Source organism: Ranitomeya imitator, chromosome 8, assembly GCF_032444005.1.
Source record: "Ranitomeya imitator isolate aRanImi1 chromosome 8, aRanImi1.pri, whole genome shotgun sequence".
In the NCBI taxonomy this organism is placed as follows: Eukaryota; Metazoa; Chordata; class Amphibia; order Anura; family Dendrobatidae; genus Ranitomeya; species Ranitomeya imitator.
This window is the reverse complement of record NC_091289.1, coordinates 45,125,232-45,150,146: the sequence shown is the minus strand read 5'-3', so window position 1 is coordinate 45,150,146 and position 24,915 is coordinate 45,125,232. Positions and strand designations below refer to the sequence as shown.

General features: G+C 44.8%; 1 protein-coding gene across 1 annotated transcript in view; it reads left to right on the top strand.

Moving 5' to 3' along the window:
• The window catches only part of STAB1 (stabilin 1), a 194,501-nt gene that overhangs the window by 143,640 nt on the left and 25,946 nt on the right, over nucleotides 1–24,915 (top strand). The window contains exons 50-54 of the mRNA XM_069736838.1: nucleotides 2,134–2,310; nucleotides 11,414–11,500; nucleotides 15,663–15,809; nucleotides 16,622–16,687; nucleotides 24,324–24,510. Of these exons, the coding sequence (XP_069592939.1) occupies nucleotides 2,134–2,310; nucleotides 11,414–11,500; nucleotides 15,663–15,809; nucleotides 16,622–16,687; nucleotides 24,324–24,510 (664 nt within the window). The remainder of the gene's footprint in view (nucleotides 1–2,133; nucleotides 2,311–11,413; nucleotides 11,501–15,662; nucleotides 15,810–16,621; nucleotides 16,688–24,323; nucleotides 24,511–24,915) is intronic.

Sequence of the window (24,915 nt, the reverse complement as noted above, 5' to 3'; positions counted from 1 at the left end):
GGCCTTCCTTCAGGCAGGGCTGGATTCGGGCCTGGCTCTTAGTTCCCTGAAGGGCCAGGTCTCTGCGCTTTCCATCCTCTTTCAGAAGTCCTTGGCCTCTCGGCCACAGGTTAAGACCTTCTTTCAGGGGGTAGCCCACGCCGTCCCGCCGTACAGGGCACCTGTGGAGGCATGGGACCTAAACCTAGTGCTGGACGTTTTGAAGGTTTCTCCCTTTGAGCCTCTTAGGGAGATTCCTCTATCAGTTTTATCTTGGAAGGTGGCCTTTCTGGTGGCCATCACGTCCATTCGCCGAGTTTCCGAGCTGGCGGCACTGTCTTGCCGCCCCCCGTTTTTGGTCATTCACCAGGACAAGGTGGTTTTCCGACCCCCACCTTCTTTTCTTCCTAAGGTGGTTTCCACCTTCCACCTCAACGAGGACATCGTTCTACCTTCCTTTTTGTCCAGCTCCGACTCATCCTCTGGAGCGATCGTTGAACAAGCTAGACCTCGTCAGGGCAGTGAGGATTTATCTGGATAGAACATCCTCTTTCCGGAAGACTGATTCCTTTTTCGTCATTCCTGATGGCACGCTGTTGTGAATTCTGTGGCTGAATTCACTCCTGTGGTCACAAGTGGTACTGCAGCTTCTGAGCTTCCTCCCTCAGGTGTTCTGGTGAGCTCGTTAACTGCTTCATTACTTAACTCCGCCTGATGCTGCTATCCTTGCTCCTTGTCAATGTTTCAGTGTTGGATCTGAGCTTCTCCTGATTGTTCCTGTGACCTGCTGCTCTGTATAGCTAAGTGCTTTTTGCTTTTTTGTTGCTTTTTTTTCTGTCCAGCTTGTCTTTTGTTTTGCTGGAAGCTCTGAGACGCAAAGGGTGTACCGCCGTGCCGTTAGTTCGGCACGGTGGGTTTTTTTTGCCCCCTTTGCGTGGTTTTGCTTTAGGGTTTTTTGTAGACTGCAAAGTTCGCTTTACTGTCCTCGCTCTGTCCTAGAATATCGGGCCCCACTTTGCTGAATCTATTTCATCCCTACGTTTTGTCTTTTCATCTTACTCACAGTCATTATATGTGGGGGGCTGCCTTTTCCTTTGGGGAATTTCTCTGGGGCAAGTCAGGCCTATTTTTCTATCTTCAGGCTAGCTAGTTTCTTAGGCTGTGCCGAGTTGCCTAGGTAGTTGTTAGGCGCAATCCACAGCCGCTTTTAGTTGTGTTTAGGATAGGATCAGGTGTGCAGTCTACAGAGTTTCCACGTCTCAGAGCTCGTTCTTGTATTTTTGGGTATTTGTCAGATCACTGTGTGCGCTCTGATCGCTAAGCACACTGTGTTTCTGGATTGCCTTCATAACACCTGTCATTAGCAAACATAACAGCACGCGCAGAGGCCAGCCGGCTTCTAAAGCGACTATTGCTCGATGGATCAGAATGGCAATTTTGGAGGCTTACCGGGTCAAGAACAGAGTGCCCCCTCCTGGGATTAAGGCTCACTCTACCCGGGCAGTCGGCACCTCCTGGGCGGTGCACCACAGGGCTTCCGCCCTACAGCTTTGCAAAGCGGCAACTTGGTCTTCCATCCACACGTTCGCCAAATTTTACAAGGTCCATACCTATGCATCGGCGGATGCCAGCCTAGGCAGAAGGATCCTGCAGGCGGCAGTGGTGAGTCCTCTGACCTGATGGAAGTCTGTTTTTTTCCCGCCCTTGGGACTGCTTTGGGACGTCCCATGGTTCCTGTGTCCCCCAATGAGAGGCGATAAAGAAAACAGGATTTTTGGTTGCTTACCGTAAAATCTGTTTCTTGAAGCCTCCATTGGGGGACACAGCTCCCTCCCAATGTTTTCTGTTGTTATCTGTTCTATGACTGTTCTCACGTTACAGTTCTCAAGTTTGTGGTTATGGTTTTTCAACCTTGTTTCATTATCTCCTACTGCTTTCTCACTAACTGAAGAGTATAATGCCAGTCGGTGGGGTGTACACTGCAGAGGAGGAGCTAACTTTTTTATTTGCATAGTGTCAGCCTCCTAGTGGCAGCAGCATACACCATGGTTCCTGTGTCCCCCAATGGAGGCTTCAAGAAACAGATTTTACGGTAAGCAACCAAAAATCCTGTTTTTATGTTTGTCTATTATAATTTTTTTATTATTTTGATAGGATTCGAATCTGATGTCTACTGTTCTGGATAAAATCCACCAACCAATCACAATGTTGTGGCCTACAGATAAAGCCTTTGATTCTCTTCCCAAAGAACGAAAAATATGGCTGTATCATGAAGAACACCGAGACAAGCTGGAGGCTTATCTAAAAGTTCATATTATCAGGGATTCAAAGGTAGACATCTTGTGTCATATACCTGATGATGACTTGTCAATTCTTTCTGAGCTTCACACAATTTACAATAGAGTCAGATTAACAGATAACACAAGACTTACAGATTTCTGACTTTCTATATTTCTTAAAGGGAATCCATCAATAACATACACAAACTTTTATTTGGGCATCCCTGAAACACTGAATTCATCAACACCTTTATATCTTCTACAGGTCCTTCTCAAAAAATTAGCATATAGTGTTAAATTTCATTATTTACCATAATGTAATGATTACAATTAAACTTTCATATATTATAGATTCATTATCCACCAACTGAAATTTGTCAGGTCTTTTATTGTTTTAATACTGATGATTTTGGCATACAACTCCTGATAACCCAAAAAACCTGTCTCAATAAATTAGCATATGAAGAAAAGGTTCTCTAAACGACCTATTACCCTAATCTTCACAATCAACTAATTAACTCTAAACACATGCAAAAGATACCTGAGGCTTTTATAAACTCCCTGCCTGGTTCATTACTCAAAACCCCCATCATGGGTAAGACTAGCGACCTGACAGATGTCAAGAAGGCCATCATTGACACCCTCAAGCAAGAGGGTAAGACCCAGAAAGAAATTTCTCAACAAATAGGCTGTTCCCAGAGTGCTGTATCAAGGCACCTCAATGGTAAGTCTGTTGGAAGGAAACAATGTGGCAGAAAACGCTGTACAACGAGAAGAGGAGACCGGACCCTGAGGAAGATTGTGGAGAAGGACCGATTCCAGACCTTGGGGAACCTGAGGAAGCAGTGGACTGAGTCTGGTGTGGAAACATCCAGAGCCACCGTGCACAGGCGTGTGCAGGAAATGGGCTACAGGTGCCGCATTCCCCAGGTAAAGCCACTTTTGAACCATAAACAGCGGCAGAGGCGCCTGACCTGGGCTACAGAGAAGCAGCACTGGACTGTTGCTAAGTGGTCCCAAGTACTTTTTTCTGATGAAAGCAAATTTTGCATGTCATTCGGAAATCAAGGTGCCAGAGTCTGGAGGAAGACTGGGGAGAAGGAAATGCCAAAATGCCTGAAGTCCAGTGTCAAGTACCCACAGTCAGTGATGGTGTGGGGTGCCATGTCAGCTGCTGGTGTTGGTCCACTGTGTTTCATCAAGGGCAGGGTCAATGCAGCTAGCTATCAGGAGATTTTGGAGCACTTCATGCTTCCATCGGCTGAAATGCTTTATGGAGATGAAGATTTCATTTTTCAGCACGACCTGGCACCTGCTCACAGTGCCAAAACCACTGGTAAATGGTTTACTGACCATGGTATTACTGTGCTCAATTGGCCTGCCAACTCTCCTGACCTGAACCCCATAGAGAATCTGTGGGATATTGTGAAGAGAAAGTTGAGAGACGCAAGACCCAACACTCTGGATGAGCTTAAGGCCGCTATTGAAGCATCCTGGGCCTCCATAACATCTCAGCAGTGTCACAGGCTGATTGCCTCCATGCCTTGCCGCATTGAAGCAGTCATTTCTGCCAAAGGATTCCCGACCAAGTATTGAGTGCATAACTGAACATTATTATTTGATGGTTTTTTTGTTTGTTATTAAAAAACACTTTTATTTGATTGGATGGGTGAAATATGCTAATTTATTGAGACAGGTTTTTTGGGTTATCAGGAGTTGTATGCCAAAATCATCAGTATTAAAACAATAAAAGACCTGACAAATTTCAGTTGGTGGATAATGAATCTATAATATATGAAAGTTTTATTGTAATCATTACATTATGGTAAATAATGAAATTTAACACTATATGCTAATTTTTTGAGAAGGACCTGTATTTGTTGCTGCATTGCCAAGAAATCAGTGTTTTAATTCAAATGCAAATTGAGTTAAGTGCTCTAGGTGTGACTAAGCACTATCCAAACTTTTGCCTCCCGAGTTGTAATCTACCCAGCACCTGCCTCTTTGGTTTAATTTATTTCTCACTGTCTGATTTCATTGCCTGGTGTGTGATGTCACACAGACCGTGAACTATCAATGGAGCTATAGAGGCTGGTGGTATGTGGGAAAACAACCTCTTGAGGCAGTAACACAGGAAGTGCTCTGTCACGGCCAGAGCACTTAACGCCTTATTTATATTTGTTAAAATGCTAATTTCTTGGGAATGCAGCAACATATAGATGATATAAAATTGTTGATGGATTTAGCTTTCAGAGTCCTGCATGTCAATATAAGCAGTTTGTGGGGTTGTTCCTATTGATTCCCTTTAAATAGTTTTATTCTAGCCAACTGTTAGGACTACTATTTCTTACACAGCAATGTTTTTGACCACTTTAGTAGAATGGTACGCAGTCCCATTCACTTGAATGTAGTTTTGGCGCAGTTGTTTGCACAGCACGTGACTGGCAAAGTATCCATCAGCAGAATAACTATAGTGGGTGTAGGGCTTGCAGTTGCACCCAGGTCCTGGAGCCTAGGGAGGCCCAAAAAGACCACTTTGGCCCAAATAAGGCTGGGTTCACATTGCGTTAATGGGAAAGCGCTAACGGACAGCGTTGCACGGCGAAATTAACGCCGTGCAACGCGTCCGTTAGCGCGCCCATTCACAGCAATGGGAACGCGCAGCACTAGCGTGTGCCATGTTCGGCACGCGCTATGCGACGCGCCGGTGTTTCCTGGCGCGCCGCGGACGCTGCTTGCAGCGTCCGAGGCGCGCCCGCGGTCCGTTCCCCGCTCTCGCAGATCGGGGATCTGCGAGAGCGGGGATGTTACCGCGACCCCGGGACGCGGCCCCATTAAAAACATTGCGTTAGCGCAACCCGCTAGCGCTAAACGGGTTGCACTAACGCAATATGAACCTAGCCTAAGGAGACAAAAGAATGGAGGTAGTGGAAATGATGTGCATGGCCTCATTATGGGGTGTATTGATGAGCTGTAAGAGTTCTATTTTAGGCCATTATAAGGAACATACGAGTTGGGGGCGTGGCCTGAACGTCCATGTGAGCGGACGTGTGACAGAGCGCTCCCGCTGCTAACGCTCAATTTATCCTTATAAGCCGCAGCTGAGCGGCGATTCAAGGCGCTTACCGGCTGCAGGAAAGTCCCGGGAGTGCGGCGGTGAATAGAGGCGGCCTCGAGGTCAATAAATATGACCAGGAGGAGGCAAAGAGATGCAGGAGCCGGCGAGGCTGGGATCAGCCAAGATGGCGCCGACGCCAGAGAGAAGGCGGAGAAGGACAACGCGGCATGCCAGAAGAGAATGTCGGCGGCGGCAAAGCTCCAGCAGTTTGCTAGAGTGGAGGCCGCAGGGAACACAGGAAAAGCAGAGGAGGATGCCGGAGCAGACACAGACACAGAAGGAGAGGAGGAAAGCCCAGCAGAGGAGCAGGAGGTACAACAGGGGAGCAGGGATGGTGACATGGCGGTGGTAGTAGGGGGATCTGAAGATAAGGAGTCAGGAGCAGAGCCCACCCTTAGAGATGTCTTTGCACTGGTATCATCCTGCAAACAATCCCTGACCCAGCAGATACAGGAGGTCAAGGGGGATACAGCCCAGATAAATGCAGCCCTGCAGAAGATTGACAAACGTGTGGGGGCTGTGGAGGAAAGAGTGAGCACGGCAGAAGACCATATAGTGCAGCTGCAGAAAGCGGAGAGGAAGTTTACTCAGGCAATATCGGAGCTGGCTGCAAAAAATGAGGATCTGGAGAACAGGTCCAGAAGAAATAACATTCGTATAGTGGGTGTCCCTGAAAAAATTGAGGGGAGGAATCCCACGGAGTATATTGAAAGCTGGCTCCTTGAGACCTTTGGTGATGCAGCACTGACAAAAGTATTTGCGGTAGAAAGAGCCCACAGGGTCCCACCGAAACCACCTGTCCCTGGAGCAAATCCCCGTACCATGCTTGCCAAAATCCTAAACTACAGAGACAGAGACATTATCCTTAGGAAAGCTAGAGACATGACGGATCTGACAATTGGAGGTCAAAGAGTTGCTATTTACCCTGACTATTCCGCCCTGGTACAGAAACAACGGATGATGTTCACGGGTATCAAGAGACGGCTGAGAGAACTGGGAGTGCAATACTCCATGATGTTTCCGGCACGACTGAGAGTGGTAGCGCTGGATAAGATTCATTTTTTCCAGACGCCGGAGGACGCTACCCAGTGGATAGATCTTAATGCTAAAAAGCTTAAAGGGAAAGGAGATTGAAAATGTGGGGTGGGTTAGTCGGGAGGTATTTTAATTCTTTCAAAAAGGGGAAAAAGAGATGGACTGACAGTACACTGGTAATTGAAATGTGAAGGTTGGAGGGTGGAGCTGGGTATTATTCAGGGAATGTACTGGGTGTGCTGATGCGGCGGAGAAGTACGAGGGAGGAAGGGTGTGCAGCGTACTAAAAGTTTATTTAGTTTCTTGCAGTTGTAATTTAATACAGGTTGAATTATATTGTTCTTCTAAGAATTGCGCCGAATTCTGTTATAAACGGTAGCGGGAGGCGGAAGGAGAAGGTTACGTTAACAAGAGTGTTCGCAATGGGTGATGGTGCCCCACTCTTGATAAGAGGCAGAATGTATAGTATTGGGGGGTGTGGGGGAGGGGGGGTAGGGGTAAGGGTGGGGAGGGAAGTTAGACAGCTCAGAACGGGGAGTAAAGACATAACTAAAGATGATGAGTCACATAATAGGGGACCGCTTTAAGATTTTGAGTTGGAATGTGAGAGGTCTGGCGGATAAATCTAGGAGAGCTGCGAGCTTGCAGTATGCGAAGGATCAGCGGGCTTCTATGATATGCTTGCTAGAGACGCACTTGATACAGGAGAAAGTGGACGTACTGAATAGACGTTGGATACAGAAAGGGTATCATTCTACCTTTTCGACGTACTCAAGAGGTGTGTCAGTGTTGGTGCCGGTGGGAGTGCAGTATGAAGAGGTGAAAGTATGCGTGGATGCTGAGGGTCAGTATGTGGTGATACAATGTATATTGTATGGAGTGAGATTGTGTGTGGCGGCAATGTATATTCCACCTCCATATTCAAGTAAGAAGATCAGGGAGGTGTTGGAGAGGGTGGAACGATGGGAACCACTACCACTCTTAATTATTGGGGATTTGAACAATATCTGTGATGACTTTTGGGATAAAAATAAGAACACCCAGAACAGGTCGGAGGGGCACACTACAACATTTGGTACCTATGTGCGTGAAATAGGCATGATTGATCTATGGAGAGTTAGACATGTTGGGGAGAGAGGATACTCGTGCTACTCGCCGGCTCATGCTACGCTATCCAGAATTGATATGGCGCTGGGTAACCGCCTGTTGGACACAATGGTGGGAGAGGTGCGTTATCTGCCGAGGGCCCTTTCGGATCACAGTCCAATTGAGGTGGAGGTTAGGTTGTTGGGGACACGGACCGCAAGTGGGAGAGAATGGAAGATCCATCCTAACTGGTTACAGAGTATTGATTTGGACGGTATAGGGAAGGAGGTGACGGAATTCTTTGCTTTAAATGATGGGAGTACAGATGCTCTAACTGTTTGGGATGCAATGAAAGCGTACCTGAGAGGGTTACTATTTAGAGACATTAGTAGGTGTAAGAGGAGGACAAGGGAGGCGGAGAGAGTGGCGATGGAGGAGCTGAAAGCCGCAGAGGACGAGATGGTAGTGCTGGGGACTTCTGAGGCAGAGAAAAGGTTGAGAACAGCGCAAAATTGTATGGAAAAGATTCTGCTGGGAAAAGCTGAAAGGAAGCGGGAGTTTCAGAGGGTGGCTTATTTTCAGGAGGGAGAAACAGTGGGACACATGCTATCGGTGGTAGCCGCGGCTCAGCGTGGTACCTCGTATGTACATTCGTTGGTTTCAGATGGGGGGAGCAGGGTATCTGAAACACCTGAAATTATAAAGGTCTTTGCGGACTTTTACGCGGACTTATATTCCTCCAGGGTCAATGAGTCAGCCGGAGATACGGAGACTTTCCTTGAGAGTCTGGGTCTTCCGAAATTGAGTGAGGAGGATGGGGTGAGCCTCGATGCCCCTATCACCGAGGAGGAACTGAGTCGGGCGCTGAAGTTTATGGCTAATGGGAAGGCACCTGGGGTTGATGGGTTACCAGCTGAAATCTATAAAAGTTTGGAGGAAGTGCTGATTCCCAGATTAAAGTTAGTACTGGAGGAGGCTGGACGCCAAGGGTATCTCCCAGCATCTATGAGGGAGGCTATTATAGTGGTTATTCCGAAGGAGGATAAGGATCTGGGGAAGCCTGAGTCATATCGACCAATCTCTCTGTTAACCATCGATGTCAAACTCTTGGCCAAGGTGTTAGCTACCCGTTTGTCCAGCGTCATTGCTAGCCTTGTACATCCGGATCAGTCTGGTTTTATGCCTGACAGGTCTACAGCGGTTAATCTGCGGAGGCTGCATATGAACCTACAGCTGAAGTCTGACAACTGTGGCCGAAGGGTTATTGCATCCTTGGATGCCCATAAGGCGTTTGACAGTGTGGAGTGGGGATATCTCTGGCGGGTGTTGAAGTGTATGGGTATTGGTCCGCAATTTGTGGCATGGACTCAACTGTTATATTCACTACCAACAGCTAGAATTAGAGTGAATGGGGAACTTTCTCAGCCTATAAAGTTGGCCAGAGGTACGAGGCAGGGTTGCCCACTGTCGCCCCTTCTGTTTGCCTTAGCTGTGGAGCCACTGGCCGCTAAGATCCGACAATCGGATGAGGTTCCTGGGTTCAGATATGGGAGTGTTGAGGAGAAGATCGCGTTATATGCAGATGACATCTTACTGTTCCTGGCGGACCCGGATGAAGCCTTGAATGGGGCTATCGAGATCATTGGGAAATTTGGAGCCTTGTCGGGATTGAGGATAAATTGGGATAAATCGGTCCTCTTCGAGGTGGATGGGGTGGAGGAGAGCAGAAGTGAGCCATTGGGAGAGGGGCGGCTTAAGGTGGCATCCCTTTTCAAATACCTGGGAATATGGATCTCGATGCCAGTTACAGAGTTTTTGTATAGGAATTTGACTCCTCTCATGGGCGCCCTTAAAGCAAAAGTGGATGCGTGGAATAAATTACACCTATCGGTGGTGGGTAGGGTTAATCTCATTAAAATGGTTCTGATGCCCAAATTACTTTACGTCCTACATAATGCGCCAGTTTGGATTCCACGTGGGAAATTCCGGCAGATTAATGCTCTTTTTAGAAGCCTGATATGGGGGAGGCGGTACCCACGTATTCGCCTGGAGACGCTTCAGCGACCCAAGGAAGATGGAGGATTGGCTTTACCCAATCCTGAGTTATATTTTCTTGCAGCCCAGAGCCAGCATTTGAAGGGCTGGGCGCGGGGAGCGTCTACCAGTGCGGTACAACACTTGATGGAGAGGGTGACAAACCGAAGACCGGTGGCGCAGTGTCTGGAGGATGGCTCCTTGGGAGTATTGGGGAAATTATACCCAACTATGTTTTTGATACATAAATTATGGACCAGACTGCGACATATTCGGGGGGTTACGGGGCTGACTAAATTTACACCGATATGGCTTAATAATAATTTGGTTGAGTTTGCGGCTCTTGGAGTGCTGGCGGAGTGGCAGGCCAAAGGAATCCACTTGGTGGCTCAGATAATTCAACAACAAGGATTAAAGTCCTTTTCGCAGCTGCAGGGGAAGTTTGGATTGAGACCGACTGGGGAGTATCAATATGCTCAGATGAAACATGCCTTTAAAGCGCAAAACAAGGGCGGTGGTATTGAGATCCAGGAGGACATAGTTCTGGAATACGTATGTGGGGAAGGGTCCACAAGGGGAGTCATTACCACCCTTTATAAGGATCTTCTACATGCATATTTACTAGACTTCCCTCTAAAAGCGAGAGCGAAATGGGAAAGAGATTTAGGCCCAATGGAGGATGAAACCTGGGAGTCGGTGTTGGAGTGGGTTCCACGAGTGTCACTGAGCGAGCCGTATAGACTATCGCAGCTGTACATCTTGCACAGAGTCTATAAATCACCGGAAGTGTTGCACAGAGCGGGGTTGCGTGCTGACTCTGAATGCCCGAGATGTAAGACTGAGAATGCAGGAATATACCACATGATGTGGACATGTCCAAGACTGGTTGCTTTCTGGTTGGTGGTAATGAGCCGTGTGGAAGGGGCGTATAAATGCAGAGTGCCGAGAGATCCGATAGTGTGTATACTGGGACATGTAGAGGAAATTAGAGTGGATAACACCTGGAAGATAGCAATAGCTAGGCTATTATATATGGCAAGGAAGGTAATAGCAAGGAACTGGATCAAGGATGAGCCGCCTACAAGGGGTGAATTCCTGAAATATGTTAAACATGGTCTCAATTTGGAAAAGGGGGTATACAAAAGACGTGGGAAAATAGAAACGTTTGATAAAATGTGGTCTCCGTGGCTCGAGCTGGGATAGTAGGTATGGGAAATGGGAGGATGAGGGCCTCTGAAAGGAAGAGAGTGCTAAAGAACAAGCGGACATAAGTGATTCAAATGGCTCAAAGAGCCATCAATACTGGTAACAAAGTATAACTGGGTATGAGCTGTCAGGGGAGGGGGAGGTTTGGGTTTTGTTGGGATTGTTGGGGGTTTGGAAAATGTAAAAATTTTGTAATATACTGGAAAATGCATAAATTGTATTGTTCATATTCGCTTTCAATAAAAATCTATTTAAAAAAAAAAAAAAAAAAGGAACATACGAGTTGTTCTGAAAAATGAATGTGTAAATTAAAAAATAAATATGGTCATCATCACTGTTCATCTGAAGCACTTTCTGCATGATTCTGAAGCAGTCAGTTGTGTAGAAATTCAGCAGGAGTATGACTGGTTTACCCTCTGCTGGTCAGTTCCATCTTCATCTGGTGTACAAAAATAAACAAGCTAAAGTTAGGGCTTAGCTAATTTTTGGAGGTTTCTGCAGCAGTCAGTTGTCTTATAGCCTACTGACGAGGAGGAGGAGGAGGATCGGCTGATTCCCTTGGCATTACGGAGATTTCTTTATATTTTTCAATTGTTGTGTGTTTGCCATTTTGCATTAAGCTATTTTTGGAATTTGCAACAATTTTATTTTGCCTTCTTTATCTGCATTGCCCTAGATTTTGGCAGCAAATCTACCTGGCAGTGGATCTCGTAGGACACTTCATGGTTCAATGGTTTCCTTTGAGTGCAGCTCAACCAACATTGTGAGTATCCATTCACAGGGAATTTCAACAGAATACAAATGTAAAATAATGCAAATTTATTTACCTGAAATCTTTGCTTCTGGGAGTCCATGGGTAGAACCGCAATGGGGTAAATATATACATCTCTCAAGGCCAAAGGATAGGACCATTAGCAGTCATAAAATTAACAGCAGGCATTTGCTCTTTATAAGACCAAGCCACTCAGTAAAGCCCTACATGCACATTAGACTAATGTCGTAATCTATCCATATAATCATCTAAGGTCCACTTCCGTCTGTTTGTCTGTCACAGAAATCCCATGTGCTGATTGGTCGCAGCCGGCTGGGCGCGACCAATCAGCGACAGGCACAGTCCGGCCGCGAATTGGCCCCTCCCTACTCCTCTCCAGTCAGTGCCCCCTCCTTACTCCACTCCAGTCAGCGCCCACATAGCATTTTAGCAGTCTGCTAAATGGACTGCAGTACACCGCGGTGTAACGCAGTCCGTTAACGCTGCCATTAACCCTGTTTGACCAACTTTTTACTATTGATGCTGCCTAATAATTAAAAAAACAAAACATTATATTCTCACCTTCCGGTGTCCGTGGCAGCCTTTCCCACTTCTCGCGATGCTCCGGCCCCAAGAATGCATTGCGGCAATGACCCGTGATGACTTAGCTATATACTACGTGGCTGTGTTATATACTACATAGCTGTGCTATATACTATGTGGCTGTGCAATATACTACGTCACTGTGCTATATACTACGTGGCTGTGCTATATACTACGTGCCTGTGCGATATAGTACGTGGCGGTGCTATATACTACGTGACTGCTATATACTACGTGGCTGTGCTATATACTACGTGGGCTGTGTTATATGCTACGTGGCCTGTGAGACTCTTTCGCCCGGGGCCCTCAAAAACCTGGAGTTGGCCCTGGCTTCACTGATTGGTTGCGGCCGGCCGCGAACAATCAGCGACAGACGCAGTCCGCCCGCAAATTGGCGTGGGATCCGGCCGAATCCTGTGTATTCATTGCATTATTCTGAAACCTTCATAAATAAACTACATACATATTCTAGAATACCCGATGCGTTAGAATCAGGCCACCATCTAGTTTCTAATAATCTATTATATAAAACAAAAGATATGTGTATATATACGTGTGTGTGTGTATATATATTTATATGTATAATATTATATACAGTGGATTTAAAATGTCTACATGCTCCTGTGAAAATGTCAGGTTTTTGTCACATAAAAAAAAATCATACCAGAAGGATAATTTCAGAACTTTTTCCACCTTTTGATGTCCATCAAAATTTGTATAAATCCGTTGAGGAATAAACTGAAATCATTTTGAGGGCAAAATAAATTTAAAAAAAAATGTGGTTGCATATATGTGAACGCCCTCTTACAATTGGGGATATGGTTGTGTTCAGAATTAAGTACCGTATTTGTAAGCCAAAACCAGGAGCAGAACAATCAGAAGAGAAGTATAATAGAAACAAGTGGCCTTAGGTTCATGTTAAATAGTCAGTACACAGCTCTCGGTGGGTCCCTGACCTTAAAGTCGTGGTACCATACTCCAACCCACCATGGAGTATGGTACCATCAGGGCTAGCGAACTGGTACCCTGCAGAACCTGTGCAGCAAAACAGAACCCCCCATGATTCCAGGCCACACCATCCCACAGGCACATCATCACAGCAACAATGGTCAACGCATAGTGAAAGGAGCTAAGAAAGAAAAAACTTCACCTTCCAAATGTTCTTAAATTGTGAATTGAGAGCAAAAATAGGTGGAGCCCATCTTGCAGTCTCCTACTAGTTAAAAATGCCTTGGTCAAATGGGAAGAGTGAAACAAAAGAAGGGAGGGCGTCTTGGACATCCCTCAAAAATGTATGAACAGACAAGCAGAAAATTGGTCCCGGAGGCTGCCACGAGGCCTACGGCAACATTAAAGGAGCTGCAGGAATTTATGGCAAGTACTGATTGTGTACTGCATGTGACAATGTTTCAGTGGGGTAGGGTGGAAAAATGGAAGTCTTTTCTTACAAATTCGTTATACCAAGAAACAGAAAGATGATCGGCACAGAGCTTCACTATAGCGCAATTGGAGATTCGCTTAAACGATCTGTTTCAGAAGGACAGATGAGGTCTCCCTTGCTTTGAGCTGCGGGTGGTGCTATGCAATCGTCAGAGTTTTGTACAAGACCATATAATGAGAAGAAAAATGATGCAGCACTCACCCTTGCGCTTCTTCCAAGTGTGCTCTTTATTCAGCAAAACATACTATACATAGTATGAACCGGCATACGCAGTCATCTGTGAGGGAGCGGGAGTGAGGAGAGACCGGACGACAGCTGTTTCGCGCTACGGCGCTTCTACAGGTCCATGCTTCTACAGGAGCATGGACCTGTAGAAGCGCCGTAGCGCGAAACAGCTGTCGTCCGGTCTCTCCTCACTCCCGCTCCCTCACAGATCACTGCGTATGCCGGTTCATACTATGTATAGTATGTTTTGCTGAATAAAGAGCACACTTGGAAGAAGCGCAAGGGTGAGTGCTGCATCATTTTTCTTCTCATTATATTTTCTTACAAATAAAAACATCCAAGCCCCACTATGTTTTGTCAAAACCTAGATCAAGTCTGTCAAAAGTATGTGCTATTGTCTGATGAGACCAAGGTTGTACTGTTTGGCCATAATTCCAAAAGGGGGAAAAAACAACATTGCATTACAAAAAAAATAACATTCCCACAGTGAAGCATGGTGGAGGCAATATCATGCTTTGGCTAAGTTTTTTGGCAGCTGGAGCTATGACTGTAGTCAAGGTGGACGGAATTATGAATTGTTCCAAATTTCAGTCAATTTTACAACAAAATCTTAAGGCCGCTGCTAAAAAACTGAAGAGGAATTTCACCTTTCAGCACAACAAACTACGCAATCCTCCAAATCCTGTAGATTCAGCAAAAGAATGGCTTCACCAGAAGAGGTTTAGAGTTTAGAATTGCCCAGCCAGAACCCAGACCTGAATCCAATTGAATATCTATGGGATACCTGAAGAGGGCACTGTACACAAAAGGTGTCCCCACAATCTGACAGATTTGTAGCGCTACTGCAAGGAAAAGTGGGCAAAGACTGCCAATTCTAGATGTTCCATGCAGGTAGACCCCTACAAAAAAAAGACACTGCTGCAATTAATTCAAATGGTACTTCCACAAAATATTTGTTCAAGTCCAGAGTCACATTAGTGTATAGCATCTGATGCGATATGTTAATGACACTCGGCACAAACATCCGAGTGCAGTACGATGTTTACCGCGAACCCTTTGACACGCTATGATTGTTTTCTCATACTGAATCGGCATGAGAAAATAATCACAGATCTGAGCTGTCCCATAGTGTAACACTGGTCCGAGTGCTATGCAATGCTTTATCGCATAGCACTCAGCCGTGTTATACGCTGGTGGGAGTGAGCCCTAAGGATGTGAAGATTTCAGTTTATTTTAACAGTTGAAACGTTCAGGGCCGACATCTGCCCCCGGCACACCTAGCTAAGTGCCAAGGCCCTGATCAGGTGGCACTAGCACCGGGGCCCCACAGTATGAAGCAAAATATGGGGCCCATTACTCTGTATGGAGCAAAATATGGGGCTCATTATACTGTATGGAGCAATATATGGGGCCCATTATTCTGTATGGAGCAATATATGGGGCCCATTATTCTGTATGGAGCGCTATGTGGTGCCCATAATACTGTATGGAGCGCTATACTGTCCGGTTTCTGACCTATTGTAGAATTTACAATAGGTATCACTTATGTATTGTAAGAAGTAAATGAAATCTTTGGCATTTATATCTATATCTCTCTGCCGTATCTGTGCATCATTCATTGTGGTATGTGCTAACGGGGCCCACAGAGACTTTTTTTGCCCGAGCCCAGGCCACCGGATGATATTCAGATTGTGGGAGATATTACACAGTTCTGAAATTCTTCTTAGTATGATTTATTTACTGGACATGGAAAAATAAAACTGACATTTTAACAAAGGCGTGTAGACTTTAGACCCACTGTGTGCGCCCACAAACATATATTATTTTATGACTGTAAAAAAACAGTATTTGAACAAATCCGTATGTAGGTTGCATCCATCATGACTATTTCTTTTTATGTTGCAGGGGGAAATTCTGGTGAATGATAATAATGCTAAAATCATTCAAAGAGACATGGAGTTTGCTGGTGGAATTGCACATGGCATTGATCAGTTGTTGGAGCCGCCCAATCTTGGTGCTCGCTGTGATGAATTCACAGAATTTAAGTCTCCGGTAAGTAACAAAGTCAATGAATCTGGAAATCTAACTTCCGTCTCGATACAGAGATTTTAAGAGCAGACGTCTTGAATCCTGGTTGCATGCGTTTTTTAAAACTATAAATGTGTTGCGTCTATGGCACGTGTGCTGGGAAGAAAATTGGTGCGTGTGTAATACAAGCCACCAGGACACATCTACTGCGCATGTGATGGGAACGAGATCGGTGCAAGTGCAACAGGAGCTAAATAACGCTTGCACCAAGAAACATCTACTTCACACTTGCTAGGTAGAGGATTTAAGCAGGCTTGGACTGGCCCACAGGAGAACAGGAAAATCCTCCGGTGGGCCTCTGTGGAAGAATGAGCCACCATCGTCTTATATGAGCAGTACTTGGTGTTATATACTTGAATCACTATGTACAGACACATTCATTTCACAATCTACCCAGTTCATTGTTATATAAACTTTGTGGACAGCCCCTTTAATGAGAATCAATACACTGAACTCTGGTACAATTGAGATGGAAGGTTGGAAGATCTACAAGCTTGTCTCTATTATAATAATAATAAGTTTGATGGCTCCCCATGAATATGTTTTAGTTTGGATATGTTTATCCTGAAGGTATTAATGCATATAATGTTCGCCCCCACCCCCCATTTGCTAAAGGTGTGAAATATTTGAAAAACTAAAAAAAAAAAATTTTTTATAAAGTCACTGGTATGATGGCAAATGAGATATTACAGAGAATATTTTTTAACTGTATGATGGGAGATTTTGACTAATGATTGAGATGTAATTTGTTGTGATTTTTTCTCTGCTGACAATAGTTTTCGTGGCGTTCGTGCTCCATTTGTGGCTTTGAGCCTCCCTGCCCATATGGAACAAGTGACAGGGTGAGTATGAAGTTACACAGTATTATGGTGAAAGGTATTCTAAAAAGTTTTAATTTACTTAATATCCCCACTTCTGTTCATTGGATATGAGCCAATCCATGCCTGGCTTGATTTAATAGATGACTTGCCAATAAATCCTATAAAAGTAGGACCAGGAGGCATATAATTTTACATCTCCTAACAGCCTGCCTTATTTTTCTTGGTGGAGTCGCAGACCGCAAAACAGGCTTTTTTCACGTCGCGTATTTGCAGCCTTTTTTGTATGTTTTTTAATGCATAAACCCCGATCAGCTGAAAGTGTAATGTTGAAAATTCCAAAACCTACAGGAAAAAGTATGCCAGTACAAGGAAACACCAGTAAGTGGTAAGTATTTATTAATGGAGACAAAAAGAGACCACAAAAATATAAAAACAATTAAAATAGTCAATACGCTGTATGTACGAAACCAGACAATACAGCTAATGTGTCACGATTCAACTGACGAGTGACCTGGGACCAAGGGCATCTTTCCTGGCCCTAACACTAGGGGGCACCCTAGCTCCCCATGATACTTCAGATGGCGAAGACGCCTGGGCCTCCACCCTTGCCTTATCTCCTAGAACAGCACTCTGTTCTCCTCCCCCACCCGGGGAAGAGAGGGGCTACTGTGCACCACAGTACACCAACTCGACAGACAGGGTGACAAAGACAGGGGTAAACTGAAAACTGCGCGCACACAAAATATACACTCACATATAACAGAGGTATACACCAGGGTGTGTAGGGAGGGGGAAGAAAGTATGACAGGGAAGTATAAGCAATTTATAAGCATACAAACCAGACAACAGTCACTAATAAACTCCTCCAGGTCTCCTTCTCAAAACCAACTTCTCCCACTCCAAGATCATGTAGCAATTGCTAACACTGACGATAACTTGGTAATTGAGCCCAGATTTTATAGGGGAATGGAGTGGCTAACCGAGCACAGCTGAATGTAGGAATTTTCCAATATGGCCCATTAATCCATGTACTGCTGGAAGAAATAAACATGTTTAATACAATGGAGAAGAGCTTCTCAGCATAGTAGGAGCAACCAGACGCCATGGTCTTCTAGCTCCGCTCCGTTGCGGTAACCCTGTGACATAATGTCTATCCTCATCTCCCTATACAATAATAGAGTACAAGATGGAATATATAATAAACGTAATGTATCAGCATGAAGCGATGGTTAGAAAGGATAATCTAGCATTAATATAAAAAATAAAGTGTGTAAAGTGTGCAAACAGAAATAAAGACAAGCAAATGTTAGTGACACCAAAGAATATTGTATCATGATATACTGCCAGCACAACCTAACCATGAATTCAAATGGACAAAAAGGTGACATTGAAAAAAATAACATTATATGAAGACCAAAACCTGTGTAGTGTACAACTAAACGAGCAAGACTACAAAGCAATACAAATAGTAGGTAAACAGATGGCTCCTAGAAGGCGGGAACTCCATTAATCAACAAGGTTTATTACACTTCTGTGTATTGTAGTATTACAGGTCCCACTGAGGGCTCCAACATAGCAAAAATAATAAAAATAAAATTAAAACTAATCAATCCGAACAAAAAGCTTTGCCACAGTAAAAGGGAGAAAACAATAAATAAAAAATGTAAATTACAAAAGAAACTGCTCAGGATTGAACATGGCACAGATATGTTAACACAGAGCTGAACTGACAGTGGCGTTCACTTGTGCCATCCACAAGCTCATGTGCCAATATGGTAACTGTAAAGCGCTGCAGAATATGTTAGCGCTATATAAAAATAAAGATTATTATTATTATACGGATTTGTGTGTGTTTTTGTAAGCTCAATAAAGATATGCAAAAAAATGGTGGTCATTTTTTGTTCAACCTCTTCATTTACATACTCCATTGAAGAATAATGTTTACACACACAGACAGATGATAGATAACAGATAGATCTATCATATCTATTGTATCTGTCTATTGCATCTGTTATCCATCTATAAATAATAATAATAATAATAAAAAAAAAAAAAAACGGGGAAAATAATGGCGTGGGCTCCCGCGCAATTTTCTGCACCAGAGGGGAAAAGCCGATGGCCGGGTACCAATATTTGTAGCCTGGGAAGGGGTTAATACCCATGGCCCCTCTCTAGGCTATGAATATCAGCCCGCAGCTGTCTGCGTAGCCTTTACTGACTATTAAATTAGGGGGACCCGCCCAAAAAAGACGTGTGGTCCCCCTATATTTTATAGCCAGAAAGGCTACATAGACAGCTGCGGGCTGATATTCATAGCCTAGAGAGGGGTCATGGTTACTGGCCCCCCCAGCTACAAATACCAGCCCCCAGCCGCCCCATAAATGGCGTATCTGTTAGATGCGCCAATTCCGGCACTTAGCCCCTCTCTTCCCACTCCCCTGTAGCAGTGGGATATGGGGTAATAAGAGGTTAGTCACCTTGCTATTGTAAGGTGACATTAAGCCTTGTTAATAATGGAGAGGCGTCAATAAGACGCCTATCCATTACTAATCCTATAGTAGAGAAAGGGTTAAAAATAAAGACACAGCCAGAAAAAAAGTATTTTAATATTCTTAATTTAACCATACTTACCATACGCGATCACCTGCAAAAAAATTAAAAATAATAAACCAGCCGTATACTACCTTTCCGCCGTAGTCCAATTAATAACGAGTGTCCCACGACGATCTCCCCTATAGAACAGTGACATTGGGTGATGTCACTGCTCTATAGGGCCTCCAGTGACACACTGACAGGAGACAATGGCTCCTGCAGTGCATCACTGAAGAGGTTACCTGAGTTCAGGGTCTCACTTTATGGCAAAGCTGCATGGGAATTTTCCCACACAGCAGTGCCACAAGTGAGAGTAGGGACTATTTCTCACAGAGGCAGAGAAATACATTGCTGAAGGATACCTTCCTTCATTGTATTCCTGGAGCCCCTGGAGAGCGGTCGCATCAGATGATGTGGCTGCTCTCCACGGGAGATCGTCGTGGGACACTCGTTTTAATTGGATTTCTGCGGATCAGGGAGTATATTGTTTATTATTTTAATAGTTTTTACAGGTGACACTGGCTTCGGGGATCAAGGTGAAAAGGTGATGGTGAGTATGTACTCTGTTATATGTACTGTATGTCTATATGTATGTTGTATGTAGTGTATGTGTGTTGTATGGTGTATGTTGTATGTACTGTATGCTGCATGTCGCATGATGCATGTATGGTGCATGTCGCATGGTGTATGTTGAATGTCGCATGGTCATGTTGAATGTCGCATGGTGCATGTTGTATGTTGCATGGTGCATGTCGCATGGTGCATGTTGTATGTCGCATGGTGCATGTTGTATGTCGCATGGTGCATGAGGTATGTCGCATGGTGCATGTTGTATGTCGGTCGCATAGTGCATGTTGTATGTCGCATGGTGTATGTTGTGTGTTGTATGTGCACACAGTCTAGATGAGTCCAGCTCTGCTACATCTGGCAGCACGGTGGCGCAGTGGTTAGCACTACAGCCTTGCAGCGCTGGGGTCCTGGGTTCTAATCCCACCCAGGACAACATCTGCAAAGAGTTTGTATGTTCTCTCCGTGTTTGCGTGGGTTTCCTCCGGGCACTCCGGTTTCCTCCCACATTCCAAAGACATACTGATAGGAATTCTAGATTGTGAGCCCAATCGGGGACAGTGATGATAATGTGTGCAAACTGTAAAGCGCTGCGGAATATGTTAGCGCTATATAAAAATAAAGATTATTATTATTATTATCTGGATGCCTGACATCCAGATGTAGCAAAGCCTGTAGATGATCGCCCGAGATAACTCTCCAGCGATCACCTACACTACAGCGCTCTCACAAACAGCTGTTTGTGAGAACCAGACTAGTGACCTGAGATAACCCCCGGTCACGTGCACAGCAGCTCTCGCGATAAGATAAGTTATCGCGAGAACTGCAGTGGACGAGGGACTTCCGGCTGCGGGATAGGTGAGCCCGCATGTAAATTAGGAGACATTATACATGGCTAGGAAGGTAATCGCTCGAAATTGGATTAGGGAAGAACCGCCGTCAAGAGGAGAGTTCCTCCAGTATGTGAAGCAGGGCCTGACACTGGAAAAGGGGTTTTATAAAAAAAGAGGGAAAATCGAAATGTTCAATAAAATGTGGTCTCCGTGGATTGCTATGGGATAGGGGTATTATAGAGGGAGAGTTAATTAAGGTTCCTAATTAATGGTAATGTTAAATGTGGCTTATATTATTGGCCGAGGGATTAGATAGTATATTGGTCTAATGATGGAAGTGCTAAGCAAGGTGAGCTGCTTTGTTGGGTGGGGTTGGGGGGTGGTGGGATTGAAGGGGAATGTTTGAAGGGGGGAAAAAAAGCTTTGTATTGAAAATAAGAACGTAACATGTCATTTATCTTGTTATTCTTAATAAAAATTTATTTGAATAAAAAAAAAAAAATTAGGAGACATGCGTAGTAAGCTGCATTTACGCAGTTACTATGCATGTGACTAATCGTTAGATGCGATTTTACCGCATCTAATGATTGTCTATGGGCACGGCGACGGAGTGTCGCAGCATTATAAACAGACATGCTGCGTTCTGAAAAGATGCGCCACATATCCGTTTACGCGGGTCTGCCTCCTGCGTGTTTTACCGCATAGTGGAGATGGGATTTCATGAAATCCCCTCCACTATGCTGTAACATCTGGACGCTGCGTGTTTGATGCTGCGGCTCTACGCAGCATCAAACACGCAGCGGTTCCTGACCGTGGAAACATACCCTTAAGTCACTTGAGAAACAAAATCATAGATCGTGCACTAAATCTTAGTAGAGGTGGTGACTGAATCCGGTTACTTAGGGTATGTTTCCAAGTTCAGGAAACGCTGATGCGACCGCTCTCCAGGAATACAATGAAGGAAGGTACCCTTCAGCAATGTATTCCTCCGCCTCTGTGAGAAATAGTCCCTACTCTCACTTGTGGCACTGCTGTGTGGGAAAATTTCCACGCAGCTTTGCCATAAAGTGAGACCCTGAACTCAGGTAACCTCTTCAGTGATGCACTGTAGGAGCCATTGTCTCCTGTCAGTGTGTCACTGGAGGCCCTATAGAGCAGTGACATCACCCGATGTCACTGTTCTATATGGGAGATCGTTGTGGGACACTCGTTATTAATTGGACTTTGGCGGAAAGGTAGTATACGGCTGGTTTATTATTTTTAATTTTTTGCAGGTGATCGAGTATGGTAAGTATGGTGAAATTAAGAATATTAAAATACTTTTTTCTGTCTGTCTTTTTATTTTTAACCATTTCACTACTATAGGATTAGTAATGGATAGGCGTCTTCTTGACGCCTCTCCATTATTAACCGGGCTTAATGTCACCTTACAATAGCAAGGTGACATTAACCCCTTATTACCCCATATCCCACTGCTACAGGGGAGTGGGAAGAGAGGGGCTAAGTGCCGGAATTGGCGCATCTAACAGATGCACCATTTATGGGGTGGCTGGGGGCTGGTATTTGTAGCCGGGGGGGCCAATAACCATGGCCCCTCTCTAGGCTATGAATATCAGCCCGCAGCTGTCTGAGTAGCCTTTCTGGCTATAAAATATAGGGGGACCCTACGTCATTTTTTTTGGGGGGGTCCCCCTAATTTAATAGCCAGTAAATGCTACGCAGACAGCTATGGGCTGATATTCATAGCCTAGAGAGGGTCAATGGGTATTAAAGCTCTTCCCAGGCTACAAATATTGGCCCCCGGCCGTCGGCTTTCCCCCTCTGGCGCAGAAAATTGCACGGGAGCCCACGCCATTTTTTTCCCGTTTTTTTAATTATTTATAGATCTGATAGATACGATAAATAGATACAATCGATCTATCTATTATCTATCTATCATCTATCTGTTATCTATCATCTGTCTGCGTGTGTGTAAACATTATTCTTCAATGGAGTATGTAAATGAAGAGGTTGGACAAGAAATGACATCACCACTTTTTTTATATATCTTTATTGAGCTTACAAAAACACACACAAATCTGCATTAAAAAACGCATAAAAAAACGCAGGTGACCTGGCAGTGACCTCAGGGGCAGATTTGGTGCAGATTTTACCTGCGTCAAATCCTGATGCAATCCTGAACGTGGAAACATACCCTTATACTATGGGTATTCTCCACAAAATGTCTGTCTATAGGCAGTTCCATGATCTTTGTTCATATAATACTTTTGTGTTTTCCAATCTGTGATTTAGCCTCTTCACACTGTATAATAGCATCCACCGTAATCCCCTCACTAGCCCTCAAACTGTATAATGGCCCCTGTATTACCTACCATGCTGCATAATGGCCCTCAGATTAGCCCCCAAACGGTATAATTGCCCCAAATTGTATAATAGCTCCTACATTAGCTTCAACACTGTATAATGGCCCCCACATTATCCTCTAAACTGAATAATGGCCTTCACAGTAAGCCCCAAACTGTATAATGGTCTTCACATTAGCCCCCAAACTGTATAATTACCCCTGCATTAGCCTTTAAACTGTATAATGGCCTTCACTTTAGCCCCCAAACTGTATATTTGCCCCCCAATTGTATAATGGTCCCTACATTAGCTTCCGTACGGTTTAATGCCCCCCGCATTAGTCCCCAAACTATATAATGGCCCCTGTATTAGCTTCCACCCTGCATAATTACCCCCACACTGTATAAGCCCCACATATTAGCCCCAAACTGTATAATGGTTCAATACTGTATAATGGGCCCCACATTAACCCCCAAACTGTATAATGCCTCCCACACTTTATAAGGGCCCCCACAGTAGTCCCTATCATGTATGTGCCCCCCATGTTGTTCGAGGGTCCCCCATTGTTAATGATGCTCTCACATGTTTTAATTAAAATAAAAAAACTCTATATACTCACCTTATCAAGGATCCTGATGAGTCCTCCAGTGGGGCTCGGGAGGACCAACACGCTGTCATAGTGCCAAGGCATGCACAGGACATCAGGGTCCCGGGGCGATGAAGTCTTTGCATCGGGACTTTGACATAAAGCAGTCTACAGAATGGAGAGCGGTAGAGCAGGGAGACACGCTCCCTGCTCTACCATGGGACTTTACTGTATCGGCGTGCGTAGTTAAGGTGCTCTGAGAATGGGGACTGGGGCAACCGCACCCTCTGCCCCCCGGGGGGCTACGCCACTGCACAGGAGGTTCAATAGAAGAACCCTGGCTGGTCGTGCCTAGTCATCCATCATTGTAGCACTGTAGTTTTCATTCACCATCTATGTATTGAGCCGTTACACCAGGAGGTATAAAGTGTCACAAATATTGGATTATAAAATAGTGGAAAATGTGGGTGATTTGCTCTGCTGGTTTCGTTTCCAAAATAAAAGTCCAATATGCGGTGTCAGGGTGTCAATGCGGTTTTATGCTCAGCGCTTCTCAATGTGGACCACCTTCTCCTTCAGGAGGACCACAACGGTTGTGCAGCACACAACCTCACAAGGTGAGCAGTCACCGCTTTGATTCCTGCACTGGTATATTGGATAAAACCATATCATGCCTTGTCCTCCAGCCTATTCAGCAAATATTGGATTATGACATTTTTTTTACTTTTTCTTTCAGGGAGAGATAGAATATTGCTTAAGATATACCAGGCTTTCTCTACGTAGACAAAGACCTTACTCGCCTTACTCGCTATATACTCCTAATTTGTATCCTATGGGACAGTTAAACGGGTGCAGGAGACCGTGTTATACGATATCATGGAAACCCCGATGCTGTAAAAATCATTACGGAATAGATTGTCATGGTAAGGATATACAAGGGTTGTCTATTCCTAGGCAACACCTTCTTGAATGCTGAAGTGACCTATAAAAAAATAAAAAGTAATAAACACACCTCCAAAACCAGCGCCGCTCCAGCAATGTCGGTGCTATGTATTATGTCACGTGAGCACTGCAGCCTGACAGCCCTATCTGACAGCAGCGGGTAGGCTGGAACCCATCAGTGGCCTCTGATAGGCTGCAGTGTTCACATGACATAAGTGTTACGCAAGCACTGGGAGGAGCTGCACCGGCGTCACTGGAAGGAGTATATGATCTCGCCTGAGCACACCCGCGGTTCAGCTTACGGCTGCCGTCACACTATCAGTATTTGGTCATCATTTTACATCAGTATTTGTAGCCAAAACCAAATGTTTCTGTTATACTTTTCC